This window comes from Lepeophtheirus salmonis, chromosome 9 (genome assembly GCF_016086655.4).
Source record: "Lepeophtheirus salmonis chromosome 9, UVic_Lsal_1.4, whole genome shotgun sequence".
Taxonomy (NCBI): Eukaryota; Metazoa; Arthropoda; class Copepoda; order Siphonostomatoida; family Caligidae; genus Lepeophtheirus; species Lepeophtheirus salmonis.
In genome coordinates, this window is record NC_052139.2 from 20,944,905 (window position 1) to 20,965,226 (window position 20,322).

General features: G+C 33.0%; 6 protein-coding genes across 9 annotated transcripts; 4 read left to right on the top strand and 2 right to left on the bottom strand.

The window, feature by feature from the left end:
* Positions 1–7,541: 7,541 nt before the first annotated feature.
* On the top strand, positions 7,542–10,418 carry LOC121124052 (oxaloacetate decarboxylase, mitochondrial). 3 transcript variants are annotated; one of them, XM_071890890.1, is made up of 4 exons: positions 7,542–7,581; positions 8,132–8,209; positions 8,280–8,376; positions 8,439–10,418. In XM_071890890.1, exons 2-4 carry the CDS (start codon positions 8,145–8,147, stop codon positions 8,928–8,930), a joined length of 654 nt encoding a protein of 217 aa, XP_071746991.1. In that variant the 5' UTR covers positions 7,542–7,581; positions 8,132–8,144; the 3' UTR covers positions 8,931–10,418. The 3 variants fall into 3 exon arrangements, with proteins under 3 accessions (XP_071746991.1, XP_040575095.1, XP_040575094.1); XM_040719161.2 differs by having other exon boundaries at positions 7,567–7,703; XM_040719160.2 differs by lacking the exon at positions 7,542–7,581 and adding an exon at positions 7,768–7,814.
* LOC121124051 (tudor and KH domain-containing protein homolog) lies at positions 8,893–10,967 on the bottom strand. The gene is made up of 4 exons (XM_040719159.2): positions 10,405–10,967; positions 9,711–10,330; positions 9,415–9,653; positions 8,893–9,361 (listed from the first exon to the last, which is right to left on the bottom strand). The coding sequence occupies exons 1-4, from the start codon at positions 10,649–10,651 to the stop codon at positions 9,148–9,150; spliced, it is 1,320 nt and encodes a 439-aa protein (XP_040575093.1). The 5' UTR covers positions 10,652–10,967; the 3' UTR covers positions 8,893–9,147.
* A 1,411-nt stretch (positions 10,968–12,378) lies between these two features.
* On the top strand, positions 12,379–14,597 carry LOC121123899 (protein ABHD18). Of its 2 annotated transcripts, XM_040718958.2 has the most exons (4): positions 12,379–12,446; positions 12,510–12,895; positions 13,123–13,705; positions 13,785–14,597. In XM_040718958.2, the coding sequence occupies exons 2-4, from the start codon at positions 12,609–12,611 to the stop codon at positions 14,124–14,126; spliced, it is 1,212 nt and encodes a 403-aa protein (XP_040574892.1). In that variant the 5' UTR covers positions 12,379–12,446; positions 12,510–12,608; the 3' UTR covers positions 14,127–14,597. The 2 variants fall into 2 exon arrangements, with proteins under 2 accessions (XP_040574892.1, XP_040574893.1); XM_040718959.2 differs by having other exon boundaries at positions 12,446–12,895.
* LOC121123900 (haloacid dehalogenase-like hydrolase domain-containing protein 3) lies at positions 14,257–16,904 on the top strand. Its single transcript, XM_040718960.2, has 2 exons — positions 14,257–14,549; positions 14,620–16,904. Exons 1-2 carry the CDS (start codon positions 14,257–14,259, stop codon positions 14,999–15,001), a joined length of 675 nt encoding a protein of 224 aa, XP_040574894.1. The 3' UTR covers positions 15,002–16,904.
* Positions 15,396–16,816, bottom strand: LOC121123898 (uncharacterized). Its single transcript, XM_040718957.2, has 2 exons — positions 16,417–16,816; positions 15,396–16,368 (listed from the first exon to the last, which is right to left on the bottom strand). The coding sequence occupies exons 1-2, from the start codon at positions 16,814–16,816 to the stop codon at positions 15,536–15,538; spliced, it is 1,233 nt and encodes a 410-aa protein (XP_040574891.1). The 3' UTR covers positions 15,396–15,535.
* Positions 16,905–17,735: 831 nt separating the features above from the next.
* On the top strand, positions 17,736–20,317 carry LOC121124073 (uncharacterized). Its single transcript, XM_040719198.2, has 2 exons — positions 17,736–18,122; positions 18,210–20,317. The coding sequence occupies exons 1-2, from the start codon at positions 17,930–17,932 to the stop codon at positions 20,255–20,257; spliced, it is 2,241 nt and encodes a 746-aa protein (XP_040575132.1). The 5' UTR covers positions 17,736–17,929; the 3' UTR covers positions 20,258–20,317.
* The last annotated feature ends 5 nt before the right edge of the window (positions 20,318–20,322 follow it).

Below are 20,322 nucleotides of genomic sequence, written 5' to 3' on the forward strand. Positions count from 1 at the left end.
TTCAAGTCACTGTAAACAACACAAATGATGGTCGTACGTCAAAACATTATGTGTACAATTATGCTGTAAAAATGTCAAACTTACTAAAAGAAATGTCAAATTGCACCTGGCAACACTTAGTGGAGTCTAGGCCATAAATATATATAGTAGCCTACGTAATTTACATTTTTTGAAACCATGTTAGTTAGACAGAATGTGGTTTACTATAGTTCATTTACAGAAATCAAAATCAGGGAATCATTCATATATTCAATATATTTTGTTTAGTAAGGTAAATTGGTATAAGACAGAGTGGAGGATATTAAATCCGGAACACTTAAGGATAATATATATTATAAATTCAGACATTCGCAAAACTCTTCCTTTTGACAGAGTCCATTGTTAAGTCAGTCACTCAAACTAAACGCCTCCAGCTTCAACCAGAGCCTCTAACCTGGTTCTAAATCTGGCAGAGGCCTTAATGAGGAACTCCTTGTCCATGTTGGCCACTGCCTCAAGAATGGAAGCCTGCAAGGTGTCAACAGTGTCATGTGCACGTTTATTGTACTCTTTCTCTAAGGTACTCCGGAAATAATATTCCAAGGGGTTCAGATCCGGCTAGCTAGGAGGCTTTATGTCCATTCATTTTAATCGTGTATTCCATAAAATTATTGTCATTTATCAGCCCATAATGATCATGATCTCAGATTTGCCAAGATATTGATGTCTAAACTTAATACGGATTTACAATTTCCATATATTGTTTAGTATTTTTTATAAATTAATTAAAAAATGGATCTTTGAGGTTAAGAGGTAGCCAAAAATCTAGAGGTGCAGTTTCCAGAAAGTGGACTTGTTTGTCTAGAAGAATACACCCATGCCCTCAACTGCAGGGGGGAGAGGTTCTTTAGTGTGATTTCAGACATTTTGCAACCGAAAAGGTATTTCCTTACATCCCACAATTTTGAAAATCTAGTTCTTATGAGGGGAAACTTGGACTTGCTTTTGGAAAAAGAGGAGGAAGAAAAAGTGTTAATTGTGTATTTGATTTTTTATTCATTATTTATAAAATAGGTATTTATTTAATGTTACATTTTATTCGAAATTTGGTTCATTATTAATATTGAGTAATTATATTTATTATTATGAATTAAAATTTAGTTTATTACTAGGACAAATACATTCTCTTAAAGAGAGCCAATGAAAGAATTTTAAAAAAATGTTATTTATATTTAGCTTGTTCATGTTAAAATTCTAGACTAAAATTATCAATTATAAACTATAATAGGTAAATTTATATAATAAAATCTCCTTGTATACAACATTTTTTTTTTTTTTTTGTCCATTTGATGTAAATATAATCAAATCTACACGACGTTTGACACTCTTGAATATCCAACATATAATTGATAAATACGGATTTTGGTAAATATAAAGCAATTTTTTCAAATGTTTGACCTTGTGATTTATTTATTTTTATTGCCATTCCTAACTTGTCATGCTCCTTCTTCAGCCATAATGAAGATTGAAGATACATACTAAAACTAACTCGTTCATCCTCGACCTAATTCCTTTTTCCAATTTGTATTTAATACACGTTCTTTTTCTGTTGTTACAATAATTCGTTTTTTGGATTTTTCATTTTGTAGTCTAAAGATTACGGAGGTACAGATACAGAACCAAAAATTTTTGTAAGTTGTTCAATTTGTTTAATACATATTCTAATTCTATGTCATTCAAATAATATTTTTTATTGGTTAATCTTTCTATTAAACAAAATTCAATTGTTATTGAATTGAATATCCAATTATACAAAATGTTCTACAAATATTGTTTAGGTTTTTATAAATAGAAATAAAGTAATCACCATGTAAATTATTTTTTCACAAATTATATAAATCTATTTTGTTTATAATTGATTTTTGTTTGGTCATTGTATGCTGATTTTTGTTGCTATTTTTTTATTGCCCAGTGATTCCATCTCATGGTGACTTCACATGGTTACTTGTGGATAATTCCAAATTACATTTATAAACTAGAATGGGCAGACGGTAGACCCTAAAATCAAGTTGAGCTTTGTCTCTCAATTTTTTTTTTGCATAGTTATGGTCGATGATGTTTTTTTACGTTTTGTGTTACTTTGACCTCTCAAAATTTTAATGATCTTTTACTCTGGCCATATATAATCTTTGTACTAAGTTTGATCAAACTCAATCTGTAACCTTTACCATAATCCTGGTGACTAAGAAACAAACAACCTAACTAAGTAACAAACTGGAACCTTCACCTCTCAAAATTTAAAAGCCTCTTAGAGTGGCCATTTATAATCTTCGTGACAAGTTTGAATTAAGTATAATCTTGGTGACTAACAAGTAATAAACAAAGTAACTAAATAACCATAGTTAGTTAGTTAGTTTTTGGTATCAACAAACAAATAAACATACTAACTAACAAACTAAGGCTAAAATTATTCTACTTAGTATTCTTTTATTGTCCTACACATCCGCCTTAGAAATAAAACTATGCTACAAAATTCAGGTCTTGAAACACCCACCGGCTAAAAGCCATATTTATTACTGTTTTTTAAGCCGTAAAATACGAAAATGACTATTAAAATCTTCAATCCCAATAAATTTGGACTTTCGAGTAATTTTAAGAAAAAACTAATAAAACTACAAATTCATCCACTTTTCACAAAAAAGACATGATGAGTGATTTGTTATTCGCGATAAATTAATGGTTTGTGGGAAGCATTGATTTTTATAACTTCAGCTGGACTTAGTTAATGAGTTGTTAAATCATATCTATCAACTGTAACCCATTGTTTAAGATTAATATATATAAATCAATTTCAGAGGAATAATAATTTAAAAGATATTTGAGATGACCAATTCCTGGACATTTGTCACTCTGATAAATCAAACAGATTTATTAGTGTAACAAATGCTACAAATTGTTCGATAATAGATCGTATATAATGATGTTCATCGATCATTTATATGGATTATATAATTGTTTCTGATTTTAGAAACGAAAAATGGATCAATTACTTCAGATTATATGAATTATCCAACACAGATCTTTGCAGACTGAGTGAGTATTTCCAATTCCATAAATAGACCGGTTTAGTAAGCATTTGGAAACTTCCAATTAATTCACAGTCTTTCTCAGAGACTTTGCTCATCATCATTAGATAGAGAGGATGTTACGAAAGCTTTAGTTCGGAAGACGATGAACTGTAAAACTTATGAATACTTGAGAAGAACTCAAATCGTCCAGATGCCAAGTCGCTAAACTGTTGATAGGTGGAACGAAGTTTTTAATGGTATCCCTGGAATTCAGAATGACTGCTTACGAATTCTTCACAAAATGTCCCTTAATTGTGAAAATGAAGAAAACTGCTTTGGAACTCTCTCTTTTGACGAGGTTGATATAAAGAACTGGTTTGAAATTGAAACTCTACTCTTGCAATGGCGTCAAAACCTTTGTGTCTTACCTTGCAATCGGTACAATATGTCAAATTGAAAACACTAGCGAGCCCAATTACATGATGTATTTCTATTAACCATGTAAAATATGAAAATAATATTCAAATTTCGCATGGTAGTCCATTAATTATTAACATCCATGTAAATCCGGTGGTGTTTTTAGCAAGTACGTTTATTTTGTAATTGGTAGTTAAAAAAACTAATTTTCTTTTCCTTACCAGTTGTCATTATTATTTCATTCCTGAGTATTGAGTTTTCTTTCCTAAATACATTAAATTAAATACAAAACCGGATTGAACGTTCGTCTGTGCTCATAAAAGAGGGATTGTAACCCTGAGGATTTGTTGCGGAGATATAATTATATTGAACTCAGAGTAGAATAGGGGACTAATATTGGAGTAATAGTAGGAAATGTCATTGTTTATATCCTTTTTCCTTCCTCTCTTGCCACAGCTTATTGTAGCTGAAATTAATGAAACATCATGAGCATTATTATTTCCCTCCTCCAATGCATTCTTCAAATTGATTAAGTTACCATGTTGATTTTCGGTTTCTTTTTTTTTAACATGTCCATTTCACACTGGATTTTCGCCTTTGATCAGTAGCCTGATACTTTGAGTGCACTCTAATTCATGCTGTGCCCTAAAGTAGGTTAAATTCCCCCCCACAGCCACTTCCTTAAGCTTCAATGACCACTTGTAACAATCAAAAATATACCACAGCCAACGGGTTGTGCCGGTGAAGTGATGAGACCCAAGGTAGTTTACACCCCACCCCAACGTTTCGAAGCATCAAGGACCTCTTCAAATATACTATAATGCACCCCGGCCCACGGGTTTTGCAGGTGATCTTAAGTAATAATCATTTATTAACTAATATGAAGGCTCTCATTTTCAATAGAGTTATCTAGAGGACAAGTTAAAGATGTCATATAATTATTCGTTCAATCTGTAAGTTTTAGAATATAAGGAATGTTGAACTGACATGTGAACTTTTGCATCAAGTTATCTAGTGAACCAGAGTGTATTATGGGATATTACAAGAGAGCCTTGATGCTTAGAGATGCAGCTGCTCCAGAATTTAAACTGCCGTGGGCAGTATATAAGATGGATTGATTTTTTTCATCATTCAATAGTTTGCTCGCCCGAATATTATTACACAACTAGATTACCCCAACCTTTTTAACACAATAATTTTACCAATACCCTTTTTGGGGGCAGCCTCATCGCCCTTCTATTTCTATTCAACAGCACCCCTAAAACCTATGCTTCGAGAAATGAATAGCTATTGGAAGGCAACATTATCCTATTGAGTGGGCAGTTTTGGATAAGCTTGGTGGTAGAAGATGCAAATTACCCAATCTCAAGACCAAACGGGCCCAATTTCAAGATATTATATATATTTTTTAGAAAAAATCTATTGAACAACATTAGGTAGAGGGATTTAAAACCTCTCAAGATTGTTTCATCCCTTCAAATTCATGTTCAAAGAGGACGTCCAATTTTGAATTAGTTAAAGCTAGACTTTAGAATATTATACCTCTTCAGATGTAATTTCTGAAGTTCTTACTTTTGTAGCAGAATCTTTATTATCAAGAACTTCAGACCCCTTAGTCTGGTGGCGAATTATTTATTTTAGACGTGATAAATTAACGAAAAAAGGTATAAAATTATTTTTATTAGAGGGGGGAGGACTGATAAACGTAGAATTGATTCAAGTGATTCAGTTAACTAAAAGGAATCACCATTCCTAGCACTAAATTTTAAAGCATAAACAGTCAAAATTATAAAATATTGTCTTTTAAATCTATACTGAACAAATCTTAAAATTACATTTAAAAAATCAATCCCAAAGCTAAGTTTCCATTGGAATTTTTGGAGATTTTCTATCATTTTGCAACTCTATTCAGATAAAAACAATTTTATTTTTATTAATAATCAAAGTATGGAGTAACACTTTCAATCATATTTCTAGGATTTGCTAACGCTATGAACTCGTCTTCTAAATCACAATTTATGATCTTCAAAAAGAAAAGAAAAAAGATCAAATTGATGACTTTAAAAAGTTTAGGAAAATATCATTCTTTAAAATATGGAAGAATCTATTTTTCTTCCCTTGGAAGTCATTGACATTAAAATAAAATGCATAGCAGCTATTTTATTACATCAAAAAAAAATTAAACATCCACAAATTAAATTTATAATGAATATATTTGAACAAGGAGCAAACAATAAATCTATATTAATACCAAGTCTAAAAGATAGCTTTGGTACATTCAAATCATAATCCTCATAAGATAGAGTATGTCTTCTTGATACCATAATAGGTTCTTTTATTATAAAAATTGCTTTAAATTATAAATATATCATTCCTATTCTATTTAATTGTAATGAAAATTGTTTGATGCTTACACTTTCTATAAAAAATAAATCAAATTATATTTTGAAATGCTTAAAATATTATGAGCTGTTAAAGTTTCAGTTTACTTATTATTATTATAAAATTATTATCATTTGAGTCAAAATAAGTACTGTCAAAATTGAATATAGTTTCATATCATTTCAGTATTCCTAGCCTTGTATATGTAATGACTTGATTAATGTCGTTCATGATGATATATTAAAATACCTTATCATCAGTTTTGTTTATATGGATATAAACTACCTTTATGATTTATCCGTTATGTTTGTGTTGACCAACCTTACAATCTTTAAGAGTAAAAAAAATTCAGCATTGTCATTTATAATATAAATATATTGAATATCTTAACTCAAGGGAACCGCATGATTATAAATTTTTTTTTAGAAATAAATGTGAAAAAAAAAAAAAAAATCAAATATTATATTAAACTTTTTTGAAAAAAAATTAAAACATTCACTCAGATTCATAAAAAATTAATTTTTTTGGAAAAAAATTAATTTTATGCGAATACCTGTAGATTTTTTAATTTTTTTATCTAATAAATTAATTTTTTGTGAATACTTATGAATTTTTTTTGGAAAAATTTAATTTTTTGTGAAAAAATCCATAAGTATTCACAAAAAATTAAATTTATTCGAAAAAAAATTAAAACACCTTCAGGTATTGAAAATAAATTAAATTTTTTGGGAAAAAATTTCAAAAAGCCAAAGCTATTCACAGAAAATTAAATTTTTAAGAAATAATTTGAAATATTAAAAGGAAAAAAAAATATTTTGGGGGGCGGGGGAGGTTACAGTCCCTCCATCCCAGCCCCTTGGGACACCACTATAACTACGTCTTCTAAACCCATACCCAATAACAACCATACTTCATGCTCATTTCCAAATGCAGATTTGTTCATTTTAGGTCGTTATCATTTCTTCAATGGATAGCCACGTACTTTTTTCCTTCTCAATGATTTTCTTACTATTTTTTACCACTGAAATCGTATGGAATTACTTCCATTCGATTAAATTAAAAGGATTGCATAAATATAACGGATTTAAGGAATCAATAAATAATATTTAATCAAAATTTGAATGTCAACCTGCAAACAACAGTGAATATGTCTCCAGCATCGGTCCTACGATAATTAATTAGTCATATATATAATATGATAATTGATACTTCGAGATTCAGGGAATACTATATATACCTAACTGTTTTTCGTACATACATACACATAAACTATTTACATAAACTATTAACATAAATCAACTTGAAAAACTTGCGAGCTCCCTTTACGGGTACATAATCGTTGTGGAGTCCAAAGGTATCAATAGACAATGTTCATCTAAGATGAACATTGTCTATTGAACACTCACTGACTAGATATCTTTATTAATTGTCCGGCGGCAGGGATACCATATACATTTTACGGGAACAGGCCACCTGTTATAACAATAACAATGAACTATTTAGCATTTTACAGATTTCATATTTATACTTGCCATTAAAAACAGAGAAAAGAGGAAAATTTGAACTAAGTTGAGTACCCTCACTATCCGTTAGGCCCCTAAATTCCCATTATTAAGTACGACGAAACGTCTATTTACTATATTATAATATTTAAATGTTTTGATCGTTTTGTTGTTTGTATTCATCAGCTGACTCTCGTTTTTTTCCTCAAGTAAAGACTGTTCTATTAACATTGGTATGCACTCTATATTTTTATCTCTATACTGTGATGTTATAATAAAATAAATGTCTGAGAAGAATTTCCGGATAACTCCTTAATTACGGTTAAATAGAGTTGTGTATTCCCAAAATAAATAGGTTAATTAATATGTAATTTTATCTCAATATCACAAAAATCAAATAGAATCATCCAAAATCTTCTCAATTAATATTTTTAATGGAGAGATTCAAAATTCTGACTTTGATTAAGTAATAATTATACGTATCACTAATATTTACTTCATTAAGTTATATCAAGGACCTTTTGGTTAAATTAATAATTACGTTTGTATGGCTGTTGAAAGGTTGAATGTTTCCTGGGGGTGAAAGGCTCGGGAGTAGAAGGAAGTAATTGATCGTGGGGGGGGGTGATAAGAGGCCTACACCAATTTTACATACGCAATAATCATATCATTTTTAAAGGCAGCTGAGGAGTTTATTTTTATGAAACTTGTTTGTAAATAAACTGTAAACGTCAGGTGCATTAATAAATGCAGTAACTAATATAATATCTCACTGATTTTAAGGAGTGTAGAAATAATGTCTAATCTTTCGAGGTTCACGAAAATTGGTCGAAAAATCGTGGGTGTTGGACGGAATTACAAGTAATCTTTTAAAAAACTATGAATTCTTTCAATTATCTTAATTAATTATTTGTTTTTTTCATGAATTAAGAGCTCACGCTATAGAGCTTAAAAATGAAGTTCCTTCATCTCCTATGTTATTCTTAAAGCCTACATCATCGTATATCCAGTCAGGAGAGCGCATTGAGGTACTATCACCTTCAACATTATTAAACTATATACTTTAATATTTTCATGTATGATCTCATAGATCCCATTAGGATGTTCAGAAATTCATCACGAAATTGAGTTGGGAGTCATTATTAAGGAAAAGTGCTCAAGAGTGTCTGATACTGAGGCTCCATCATATATAGGAGGCTACGTACTTGCCCTTGATATGACCTGTAGGGACTTTCAGCGGACTGCTATGGCCAAAGGCTATCCTTGGGCAATGGCAAAAGGGTTTGATACATCCTGTCCCGTCAGTGAGTTTATTAGTATAGATAAAATCCCTGATCCAGGTCATGTTCAGCTTAAATGCTTCGTGAATGATGAAATGAGACAAGATGGAAATACTGAAGACATGATATTCAGTGTATCGAACCTAATATCTTACATATCAGACTATTTCACACTTGAGGAGGGAGACTTAATCCTTACCGGAACACCTGAAGGAGTGGGTCCCGTAAGAAATGGTGATGTTATTAGAGGAACAATACCTAACGTCATAGATATAGAATTTATTGTTGGACGTGAGTCATGATCGTCATATATATTTTTAATTACTTGATGTATATAATTTGATTAAATATACAAATAACTAGTCAAATGAAAAAAAAACTACAATCTTCAAAATTTATTTTAAGTCTACAGGTTCATCTAGGAGCGAAAGATTATGTTATGTCAGGTAAACGAGACAACTAAAATTCAGTTATGCACCTTATTATTGAGCAAAGCTGGAACAAACACGTATCATCAACTTAATTAGGCTTAGCCAGGTTGAGTCGAACCAATTCTTTGCCAATGTCAGTATTATCCGATCCTTTGGTTTCGAATAACATGAGGGAAGGCTTAATCCCTTCCTTACAATTCCCATATTCCACAATTTTGGCAAGAAGGACTTCCCATTTTGCACTATGAGTCAACTTTGAGAATTCGTAGCAGCATTCCTCACTCCATCCCTCTGCTTCACTCCTGTAATCATTGGAATTATAATATGTACATATCATTTTCTCTCATATACTTACAGAGGCTTCACATTCGACAACTTGCAGGCAATGGCTTGGAAGTTTAGTTTAAGAAACTCCGTTTTCAAATTGTAGATTTCAGTTTTAAGTTTTGACTCGAGATCTCCAAAGTCAACAAACTCAACTTCATAGAATGTATTTTCGAGATCATATTCATCTTCAATGATTTTGACAACTCGGCTCCTATACCAGTGTCCATCAAGACTAAATTTGCAGGCAACGATATCGTCCACCTCAACCTAAAAAAAACCTAACATTTTGAGAGAAAACTCTGCGTTAATGTATACAGTATATACCTTCTCAACGGAATTATCCTCTCTATTGAATTTTTCATTATAGAAAGTGGTCATATCCTGCACAAGTTTATCCAGCATCACACTCATTCGTCCCACTTTTTGAACATAATAGAAATCAGGACTCTCTGTGTATGAAACGTAGACTTCAATGGCATCTTGAGTATTTAAGGGTTGAAACTCCTCAAGATAAGAGTCTCTGACAATTGGAGATTCATTATCGTTTTGATCAGAAGTAAGAAATAGGGTTTTGTCTCTCGAGGGTCTTGTAAGGGAAGTATTCCTAATCTTTTTGCGTAGATCCGTAGCATCATCAATATATTCTTGAATAAGACGCTTTCCTATAGTGATTTGCTCAGCCGTGCCTTTCAACTCCACCAATTTAAGACCTGAAGAATCCTCATTTCTATCAATGTTGATTTTACACCTTGAGAGATTCCGAATATTCTTTATATTATTTCCGTTTTTTCCAATTACAACACCAGCCGTTTTCCCTGGGATTTTCATGGTAGATACCAGAATTGTGGGTTGATTAAGAATGGTTTGTCGAATGAGGATCTCAGCCAATTCAATGTTTTCTTGAGAACCTCGAATGGTAAGAACACGATGGGATTCTGTTTCCACTATTTCATGGCGGAATAGAATTAAAAGTCTAATTAAATCGTAAAGTTAAGTAAATTAGATCAAATAATCTCACGTTCATCTTTGAAATGCATTTTAGTTGAGGTTTTAAACTCAATTTCTTGGATATTGGCGCCACCTCTACCAATAACAACCCCAGAGTCTTCTTTAAGGATTTTGATGCTCAAATATGATGGGAAATTCCATCCATCTTCTTCCTCTCTATCCGCCCAAAGGGTATGCCAGAGATAATATCCCAGAAGTGCCCCTCCAAGCCCTGCTACAGTTCCAGCTGTTAGAGCTAGAGCCTTTCTGTTACTCATAATAATTAATTCTATAACTATTAACTCAATCCAATGTTATGCTAACTCTCCACACGGTTTCTTTATTAGTAAATATAGTAATACTTAATCCTCATATTTCATCAGTTTAAATTATTTTTCATTGCATGGTCGTCATGTAATCAGAGAGAGCTTAGACCACCGATCAATGGAAATGAAAAGGATTATCTTAAGAAAAATCAGAAATCTCAAATAAATAAAAGTTCCCACTTTAATTTTTATTTACTTTAGTTTTTATTTGTCAACCAGATGATAAAATATATTTATTATGTAGGTAACTTCAATTTTTGTAGCTAGTGTTATGATTCATTAAAGGACTGAACAAAAGGACTCTATAAATTATCATTAACAGAACCTCTTATATTTATTTAATAGCAAATATGATAACACTCTTTAATTCTATATAGTATTTACTAAAAATTAATTATGTACGCAAATTCTGGTGCCTGGGAGCAGGATTCTATGCCCTTTTTAGAAGCGGGTAACTGAATTTTTGTTGAATAATTAATATTAGGATGAATATCTTCCAAGCTCATAGCAAATGTTAACCTTTTAGATTTTATAATTAAATATTCGAAAAAAGTCGAGTATTAATTAATGCATTTTAATGCGAAGAAATTGCAACTTGGACAGACATCGCAACTTATACTCAACTTTTTATATAAAAATTAATTTATCTATCCAATAATATTAGAGCAAGAAAGAATGAGAAAGGTCACGAAACCTCCTGCAAACAAACTACTTCATCGGGTAAAGCATATTAATATGACATTAACAATTAAAATTTTCTTATTTATCAATTGTAAATAACGGTGTAATGCAAATATGTATTTATTTATGTGCTTCATTGATTCAAGTTTATATTTATATTTTGTTTTAATTGTTTAGACGTATAATATATTTGATAATTGATTAATTTACTTCGATTTACACTTATTACAATTATATACTTCTAAATATCTAGGTATGTAGTAAAAACGTAAGATTTTTTTGACTACTCTCATTGGTCTAAGGTTTATTCATAAGTGTCTTAGCTTCGTTCCAGAATGCTGTAGTAGTTACAAGGTATCTAAAAAGTCTAGAAAATTCAGTGAAGTGCTTATTTTTCTTAGTGTCTACGTTTTGTTATTCAATATTTTCATAAATTATAAAAGTTATATCGTCAACAAAAAAATCCAGAAGAATATTTTCAATAATTATAATATTTTAAAACTAATAGCAGAAGACCTATATTTGCTAGAAATTCTTGAAGTTGAATATGATGAAGAGCATCATTTTGATCGTTTTATATTTCGGTCAAATTTTCAAGTGCATAACAAGACAACTAATTTCTGAACTAAATAATAGTACTCAAAAAGATATAAAAATTACTGATTTAAAAATAAAGAGTAAGAAAGGATTAAAAATTGAATAGTGAGGAATATAATGATGAGTTATTCTATTAGTTATAGTATTAATAATGTTCTTGAACCTTAATACAAATTTTGTTTGTCTAACAATATTGTACAATATTATTATAAATATTGAATAAATTCACTACAATCTACTCTTATTTACAATAATATACGGTAATATACCTATCAATGAAGTAAAATATAAGAATATCCCATGCCGTATCTCATCTCGCAGGCTTTCTGTTCCTTTAACGTAAGTATTCAAAGATCCATCATAACTTTTCTTAAGTCTTACGTCATCGAGTGTTTTATTTTTTTTAGTACGTTAGCTGAAGAGACTTTGGCCGAACACTTAACATTTTGAAGAGGACAAGGCACACTAAGTAATCTTATTAATCAATAATCTATAAATATTACTTACTCATACTACTTGCAATTTACTTCAGTTTTTCGTGCTCGATCTTCTATTTTTCTTTTTGAAGAAAGAAGCACAAGTGATTTGCTAGAGTTGGTGGCTTCAGCCTACCTGAGAATTGGAACAAAGTATGCCTAGTAGATTTGATGTAGTCTACCGATCTGTTTTACTATCCAAATTTTTTGTGAATGGGTGGGGACGGCCAGAGGATCTTAGGAAAATCATTGAGCTGCGTCGTGGATGCCTTCCTAGAGTAAATCACTTGGATTATCCTGTTGATATCCACAAGGAAGATTCGAGTCACAATGATTTACGCATCGTGGAAGGGTCTTTCACTTCTCCTTTCAATGACGTAGCTCCAGAGCTCCTACCCGATCCTGTTCAAAAATGTCATTTCCAAGCTATTCTTCCTAAGAGGTTCTCTACACAAATCATGAATAGATGAGCATCAATAAATACGTTAGATTCGAAACATGGAAGGGCTCTCATTACTCCTCATTTATCTTTTTGTATTTCACTAAATTGTAATTAATAATCAATCGTAATTGACATGAAAGTATTAACCAATTTCGCGTAAAACCAGAGACCCGACCATAGTTCAAATCTATGGACAAATCCTTTATCTTTATTTAATCATCACTCAGTAAAGCCAAAGAAGGTGGAACTCCACTTGTTGTTCAATATGCAGGGACTGGGGATCATTACTTTTGGAGAAGGCGTCATCTCATGGCATTCCCTCTCCTTCGAGAGAGAGGCGTTGCATCTATTCTTATTGAAAATCCTTTCTATGGTCTCCGGAAGCCACCCGAACAAAGAAGATCCACTCTTCGGAACGTGACTGATCTTTTAGTCATGGGTGCATGTCTTATTATGGAATCATCTGTAATTTATTCCCTTGCTCAAGAATCATGGGGTTACTGGCCTATTGTCTCTCATGGTATATCCATGGGAGGACATATGGCAGCTCTTGGTGCAGTCAACTGGAATAAACCCATTGGACTTGTTCCTTGTATGACCTCATGTAGTGCTTCATGGACATTTACATCAGGAGTTCTTACAGAATCTCTACCTTGGGATCTTCTCGAAGAACAGTATCATAATGAAGTTCGTTATCACGATGAAATTAGAAAAATGATTTATCCAAACGAAGAGGCACTAAAGAAAGTTATTAGTCAATATCCACCCTATACTCCGGAGAAAAAGTGGAGTCATTTATTGAATCTAAGTGTAAGGCATACAATATCAGTATGACGGGGTAAATGTGTCTTTTATAATAGTTTTTTATTTTATTTTGAATCATTTCCAGCAATCCAAGTTATCATCTGATAAGAAATTTCATGCTGTCGAATTTATGAGAGGAATACTGGATGAATGTACTCATTTCCGAAACTACTCTTATCCTATTGATCCCTCTCTCATTATCATTGTTGCATCCGACATTGATGCGTATCAACCCAAGGATGGGGCTCAATTTTTCAAAGAAATTTGGCCAGGAGTAGAAATTCGTTATATCAAAGGGCAAGGACACGTGCAGTCCTATCTCTTTCAACAATCCAATTTTAGAAAAGCTATATATGATGTAATAGATAAAATGGTTGGAAAATATAGCGAGTCGAATTTGTCTGAGTTGAAGTCTCAAAAACAATAATACTATGTACTTAATGTGTTAAATATTATGTATGTATACTAGGCCAAATTACTTAAATATAGTACTCTGTTTTAGTCTTAGAAGTATATATATTATTTATCCACGTCAATATTATTTATTTCTTCTAGTTATGTCTAGATTGAGGTTCGTCACGTTGGACCTAACTGGAACCATTTATAAATTTGCCAAACCCCCTCATTTAATTTACAAAGACATTGCACAGAGAGAAGGGATTGTTCTAAATGAAGACAAAATTAAGAGTTCATTTCTTGATTCCCATCAAAAGACTAAGATTGATTACCCAAATTTTGGACATGGGTCACTTAGCTCTTCTAAGCAATGGTGGTCATATGTTGTTGCTTCTACTTTTGAAAAGTCCTCCATCAAGGAAGAAGACTCTAACAAAATAAAATTTATTGCTGAGTAGTTCATTATGCTGAAACATGTGGCTAAATACATAATGAGCGTTTCTTTTTTGTTTGTATTATTTTAGCGAGTTGTATGAACATTATACAAAGCCTGAAGCATACTTTATCTATCCTGATGCCAAGGATTTTCTACTAAACCTGAGGTATCTTAATCTACAAGTTGCTGCCATATCAAATTCGGACAAACGCATTCATAGCGTGCTCGAGAGTCTTGAATTAAAGGAATACTTTGATTTTATCTTGTCATCTGAGGAAGTAGGGCACATGAAGCCCGATTTTCGGATATTTAAAGAAGCAATGAAACATGTTTCTGGTGGTCCATTATCTGATTCGAGTTGTTTACACATTGGAGATGATTTAGACAAGGACTATTTAGCTCTCAAGAAGGATCCACGTTGGAAATCATTTTTGATTAAAAGAGAGGGTCCCTTCCCCCCCCCAATGTAAGAAAAAATTAGGCTTTTAGAAGCTTGAGCGATATATTCTTACAAATTGATTACTAAAGTTTATAAGATAATTAAGGGATTAATCATGTTAGACTAAAGTGCCATATTAATTATAAAGTTAATCATTTCGTATTCGTTTGATGGGTCGTCAAGTAGTACTCAGCGATGATTCTATATTTTTCCTTGTCCTTGGAATTTGAATTAGCCCATAGTTCATTAACAATATCCATCACGGCCTGATATGTGGGGGGGATCGGTCTCGTCCTTCTTTTGGGGGAAATGTTTGTGGAGAACCTCCAGCTTTTTATCCATAACGAACCAACGATAAATCTCAAAACCCAGAGTTTTGAAAACGCTAGTTTTGGATGTCTGAGAGCAATGAGTGTCCTTAGAAGTAGAATTGATCACGGACTCAGCCATTTTTATTAAGTATCTAATGGTTTACAGATTTTAACAAATTTATTTTTTAATAAAATTTTAAGAAATTTTGAGAATAAATCGTTGTATGTATATACATAGAATAATAAGTTTGAAATTAGAATCCGTATTTTTGTGCAGACTGTCTACGACTATGGGCATTGTTAGCCCATTCTTGCTGGAGTTTAAATTCGTTAGCTTTGGCAAGTTGAGCCAAATAAGTGATTTGATGCCTGGATTTCTGTACACCCTTGATGGTGACACGAGGTCCAGGTTTGCTAAGTTCATCTTCAGTAACGGCTTTTGTAAGCCATATATTAGGATCTGCTCGATTATCTTCACCATTAATTTCCACGACATTCGTGATGTGCTCTTTTTTCCTAAGCGAATTCTTTCCTCCAAGTCTCTCCAATGCTGCTTCATCCATCATGAGATCCACAGAGGATGAAGAAGAATATTGTGGTTGAGAAGGAAGGTTATCCGGTTTGGATGGACCTACAATGGGTTCCATTTCTATTGGCACTTCCTTCGAGGGATTAAGGATAGGGAGAGGTAGTGTTGGTAGGGTTTGTTGAGCCGAGACCTCATTTGCGTATTCAAAGTTAAAGAAACTCGAAGCTTCTCTGTCGTCATCCTCTTCGTCTGAAGAGTCATTGTTCCTCCTCTTTTTGGAGGGAGGGAGACGAGTCTCTCGACCAGGGGGCTTCTTAGTTATGGAGCGTGGTGTGAATGGAATAGCGAATTTGTGATTGGATCGAGGTTTTTTAACAAAGGATGAGACAGGAAGAGTTGGCAAAGTATGTTTTGGAAGTGGAAGAAAGGAAGAAATACTTTTTGTCCTAGAGGACTTGTTAGTATGAGTAGATTGAGTAGATGAAGAGGAGATGTCCTCTTCATGAGTCGTCTCCAGGTCTTTGAACAAGGATTTTAGCGTCGGAAGTTTAATTTGCACTAATAAAAGATAGAAATGGATAAAGAAAGTATTAATGTTTCAGATACCTTTTTTCTTTTTGGAAAAGACCGGAGGAGGGGAAGGACTTTCTTCATCTCCATAACTTTTCCCCTCAATAATATCCGAAACGTCTTCAAAATGATCGATGAAACCTGAACTTTGAAACTCCTTCAGGACTGGCTTAGGAAGAGAGGACATCAAATTCCCTTGAGACTCCTTTTCTGATGGCCTCAAAAAGGAATCCTCGTCTTCTTCATCATCAGAGAATGGATTCACTCTATTCTCCTGGATTGAGGGCACTCCCAATCCAAACCCTTCATTTTTCATACTTTCCACCTCACTTTCACGTCGGCTTTGACGGATTTGAGCCACAGGTCTAGGAACCTTGAATGCCTCTTCCGTCTCTTCATCGGAGGACTCTCCGCCATAGGATGCAACTAGCGCCATACTTCTATATCTATTAATAATTATCCAGATGTTCTCATTGATTAATTGATAATTATTCTAGTCTCAACTCTGGGTTGATTTCGTTAAATTCTTTTCAGTTTTCATCAATGACAATAGTCAATAACGTAATACAGAAAAATAACGATATTCCAAAAGCGATCTTTCATTCAAGAAATCACTTCAACCTCTTACACTCAACCCGCAATACCAGTTACATTTTGCCTTACAAAAGTTGAAGGTCACAATAATATCTTTAATAATTTTGTTTGTAAAATGTCGTCTTAAATCTTTTTATATTATTTATTATTATTATAAGTAAATTCAATGAGTTCTAATTGAATTAAAATACTATCTAGAAAAGTAATATATTTTCATATTAATTAAATATTTGAATTGAGTTTACAGCATAATAATCTTGTACAATACAAACACGAAGTCAAATTAATTCTTTATTTTTGAATTGCGAATTCATCCGTTGAAATTGTAAATTCAATATTTTTTTGATCATTTATTTAATTTGGAAACCCCTTCAACAAATATTTACTTCATTTTTTAGTCTTAGATATCCATTTTTTTTGCCTCAAGAGCAATCTTGAAGGATTTTAAACGTTGCTCCAAAATGTAGGAATTGATCCAATACCACGTGATATTGATATGTATATAACTAAACTACAACTACGAATTCATATGATCGAGTTTACAGAGAGAAACTTATCATCAAAAATGATTTTTTTCACAAGAACAGGTTGCGTGATAAGAGTTTTATCTCTTCCAGAACTCATTGGCATATTGTATTGCCAAGTATACTCTAGAAAGAAGGACTAGAGACAAAACTGAGTCAACTGTCGACTGCAGTCATTTTATAACTTGATTGCTCAAGATTACTTATGACGTAATAAAAGTGAAGCAATCACTATTCAATCAATAAATAGGACGGCAATCAACAGCTGTCTAAGTTCTGTTTCTAGTCCTTCTCTGAAGCTATTAGTGTCCTTGATTGATCAAGCAGCCATAACTAATAATAAAATAATAAATAGGCCCACGACGTCCATTGTCTATTAATTATTAGATTAAATAAACTCAATCCTGACCTTATGCAGTGACTCATTAGGTATGGAATCCTTACTCTCGGACCCACATCTTTTAGTTGAGATGGACCGCTCGAGGCCACAGAGACGGCTTCACATTACTTGTGCCGTTGGAGACTGTCATAGTCCTAAAACCGGAGTTTCTTATCATCGATTTCCCAAAGAACGGAATCTGAATAAACGCTGGAGGATCCTTTGTCGAGTGGGAGATGTGAAAGGTATTTGATTGGAATGTTGTCTGTTGAGTGATGGATTCATTTGATTTATAATATAATACAATAATATTGTTTTTTTATTCCTTTAAGAGCCTCGGATCTGTTCCCGTCATTTCCTTGCAGAAGATTTTAAACGAGACCTCGTGAATGAACTCCTGAACCTTCCTCAGAAGAAGCTCCTCAACTCCGACGCTCTCCCCTCTCTCTATCTCTTCAAAAATCAAAAGGAGCCACCTCAACTCACTTCATCCCAAATTGCACAAAAAGAAGAAGAGGAACGAAGACAACGGGACGAACTCATAGAGAGACTTTTAACAAAAGGCCCAGATCCTCCACCCATTCCTATTGAACCCAAGTACAAACATGTGGGTGTTCAAGTCTTTGAGTTCACCTCTTCTGAATATCAGTCTCAACTCTCAAAATTGAATTCTCTTAATAAGAAACTCCTCAACACCATCGAGCAACAAAAGATTAAAATCAACGAGCTGCGATCCTCTGTAAGAAAGATGCAGAGTTCTAAATATGTGGAGCCTCTTTTGAGGGAAACTCCTCAAATGTCATTTACTAAATCACAGACTGATGTGATCCTCCATAAAAAAAAAGTTCGAAAATGGTTGACTGAAGATATAATTTCTGCTTTACGGCTTCGCCAAATGTCTCCAAAGACGTATGCTTTTATACGACGTTGTGGGCACTTTCCTTTACCTGGTCTTAGTACTTTGAGGAATTGGGTACGTGAATTCAAAGTAGAGAAGGGCTCTCAGGAAATTGCATGGGCCATTATTAAAGAAAGACTTAGGACGGAAAAGGATCCAAAGTTCAAATTGGCAACCCTTGTTTTTGATGAGATAGAATGTCGAAATGACCTACATACCCTTGGTACATCTCCATTTCCAATCGTTAGGAAAATGCAAGTAGTCTTACTTCGAGGTTTGTTTCACAAATGGAAGTATATAATATATCAAGACCTTGATTTCCCTATTACGAAGCTTATTTTGGATCAACTTATTGTAAAAGCTGAAGAAATCGGTGTTCAAGTTTGGGCACTCTCTCTCAGCATTGATAACAAGGAAGTCATGGAGGAGGTCATTCTCAAAAATAGTTGTTTTACATTTTCAAATCCTATTGATGAGTCTCGCCATATTTATATTTTCCCGTCTATGTCCTCAATGATACTCCAGTTACGTAACTACGTTTTTGATATGGGAATCATCCTGAATCCAGAAACCCAAACTATTTTATGCAAAAGAGATTTCGAACTTATTTTAAGTGAGTCTACAAGGGAGGCCTCTACACCCAAATTTCGAAATTTCCACTTAAATGCATGCGGCATTGATCGCCGACGGAACAAATTAGCTCTTCAAACATTTAGCCTCTCTGTGAGCAAAAGTATGGAGACTATTGGCATTGCAAAAGAAAAGGTGGACACGATTCGTAAACTAAATGCATATGTTGACGTTTTTAACAGCCGTTCGAAAACGTTTAATAATAAGATTGGCTCTGCATTTGGAGTCCATCTAGAAGAGCAAAAATCAACTATAAGTGAGGCTGAAGATTTAGCAATAAAATTGCGTGTTATCGATCCCATCACCGGGAAACCTGAAATAAATATGATGCCCTTTCAATATGGCATGATCATTGGAATTCAATCTCTCACGGAACTGTATAATGAACTTGTAGTTAGACGAAATGCCCTGGACTTTATTCCTACTGGACACTTGAGCACAGATGTTATAAATAGTTATCTACACATGATGGGGGGATATTTGGGATTTTTGGAGGAATTTGAACCTGAAGAGATATTTAAGAAATCTCGTCTTGTCATGATAGGGCGGAAAATTGTACCTGAAAGCAGGCCTTTTCTTCTAGATTCCGTACTCGATGAAGATATGAACATTGACCCCCTCGAACCCCTTTTTGGAGCTCTTCCCATAAAAACTATTCCGAAAAAGAAGAGAAAAGCTAGTCCTAGAAAGAAGTCTTCTGTCAAGGGTGGTGTTCAAACGAAAAGAAAAAGAAAAATGCAGGACGAGCTTCATGAGACTCAAGAAAAGTTGAAAAGAATAGAGTCAATTGAGAATTCGATTATCACGAATAATTCCATTATAAATCTACCCCCAGAGATTTACACCTTTTGAGCTAGGTAGATGTTTTATGTATTCAAAACTCGTATTAAAAAATAAAAAAACTGAATTCTACATCA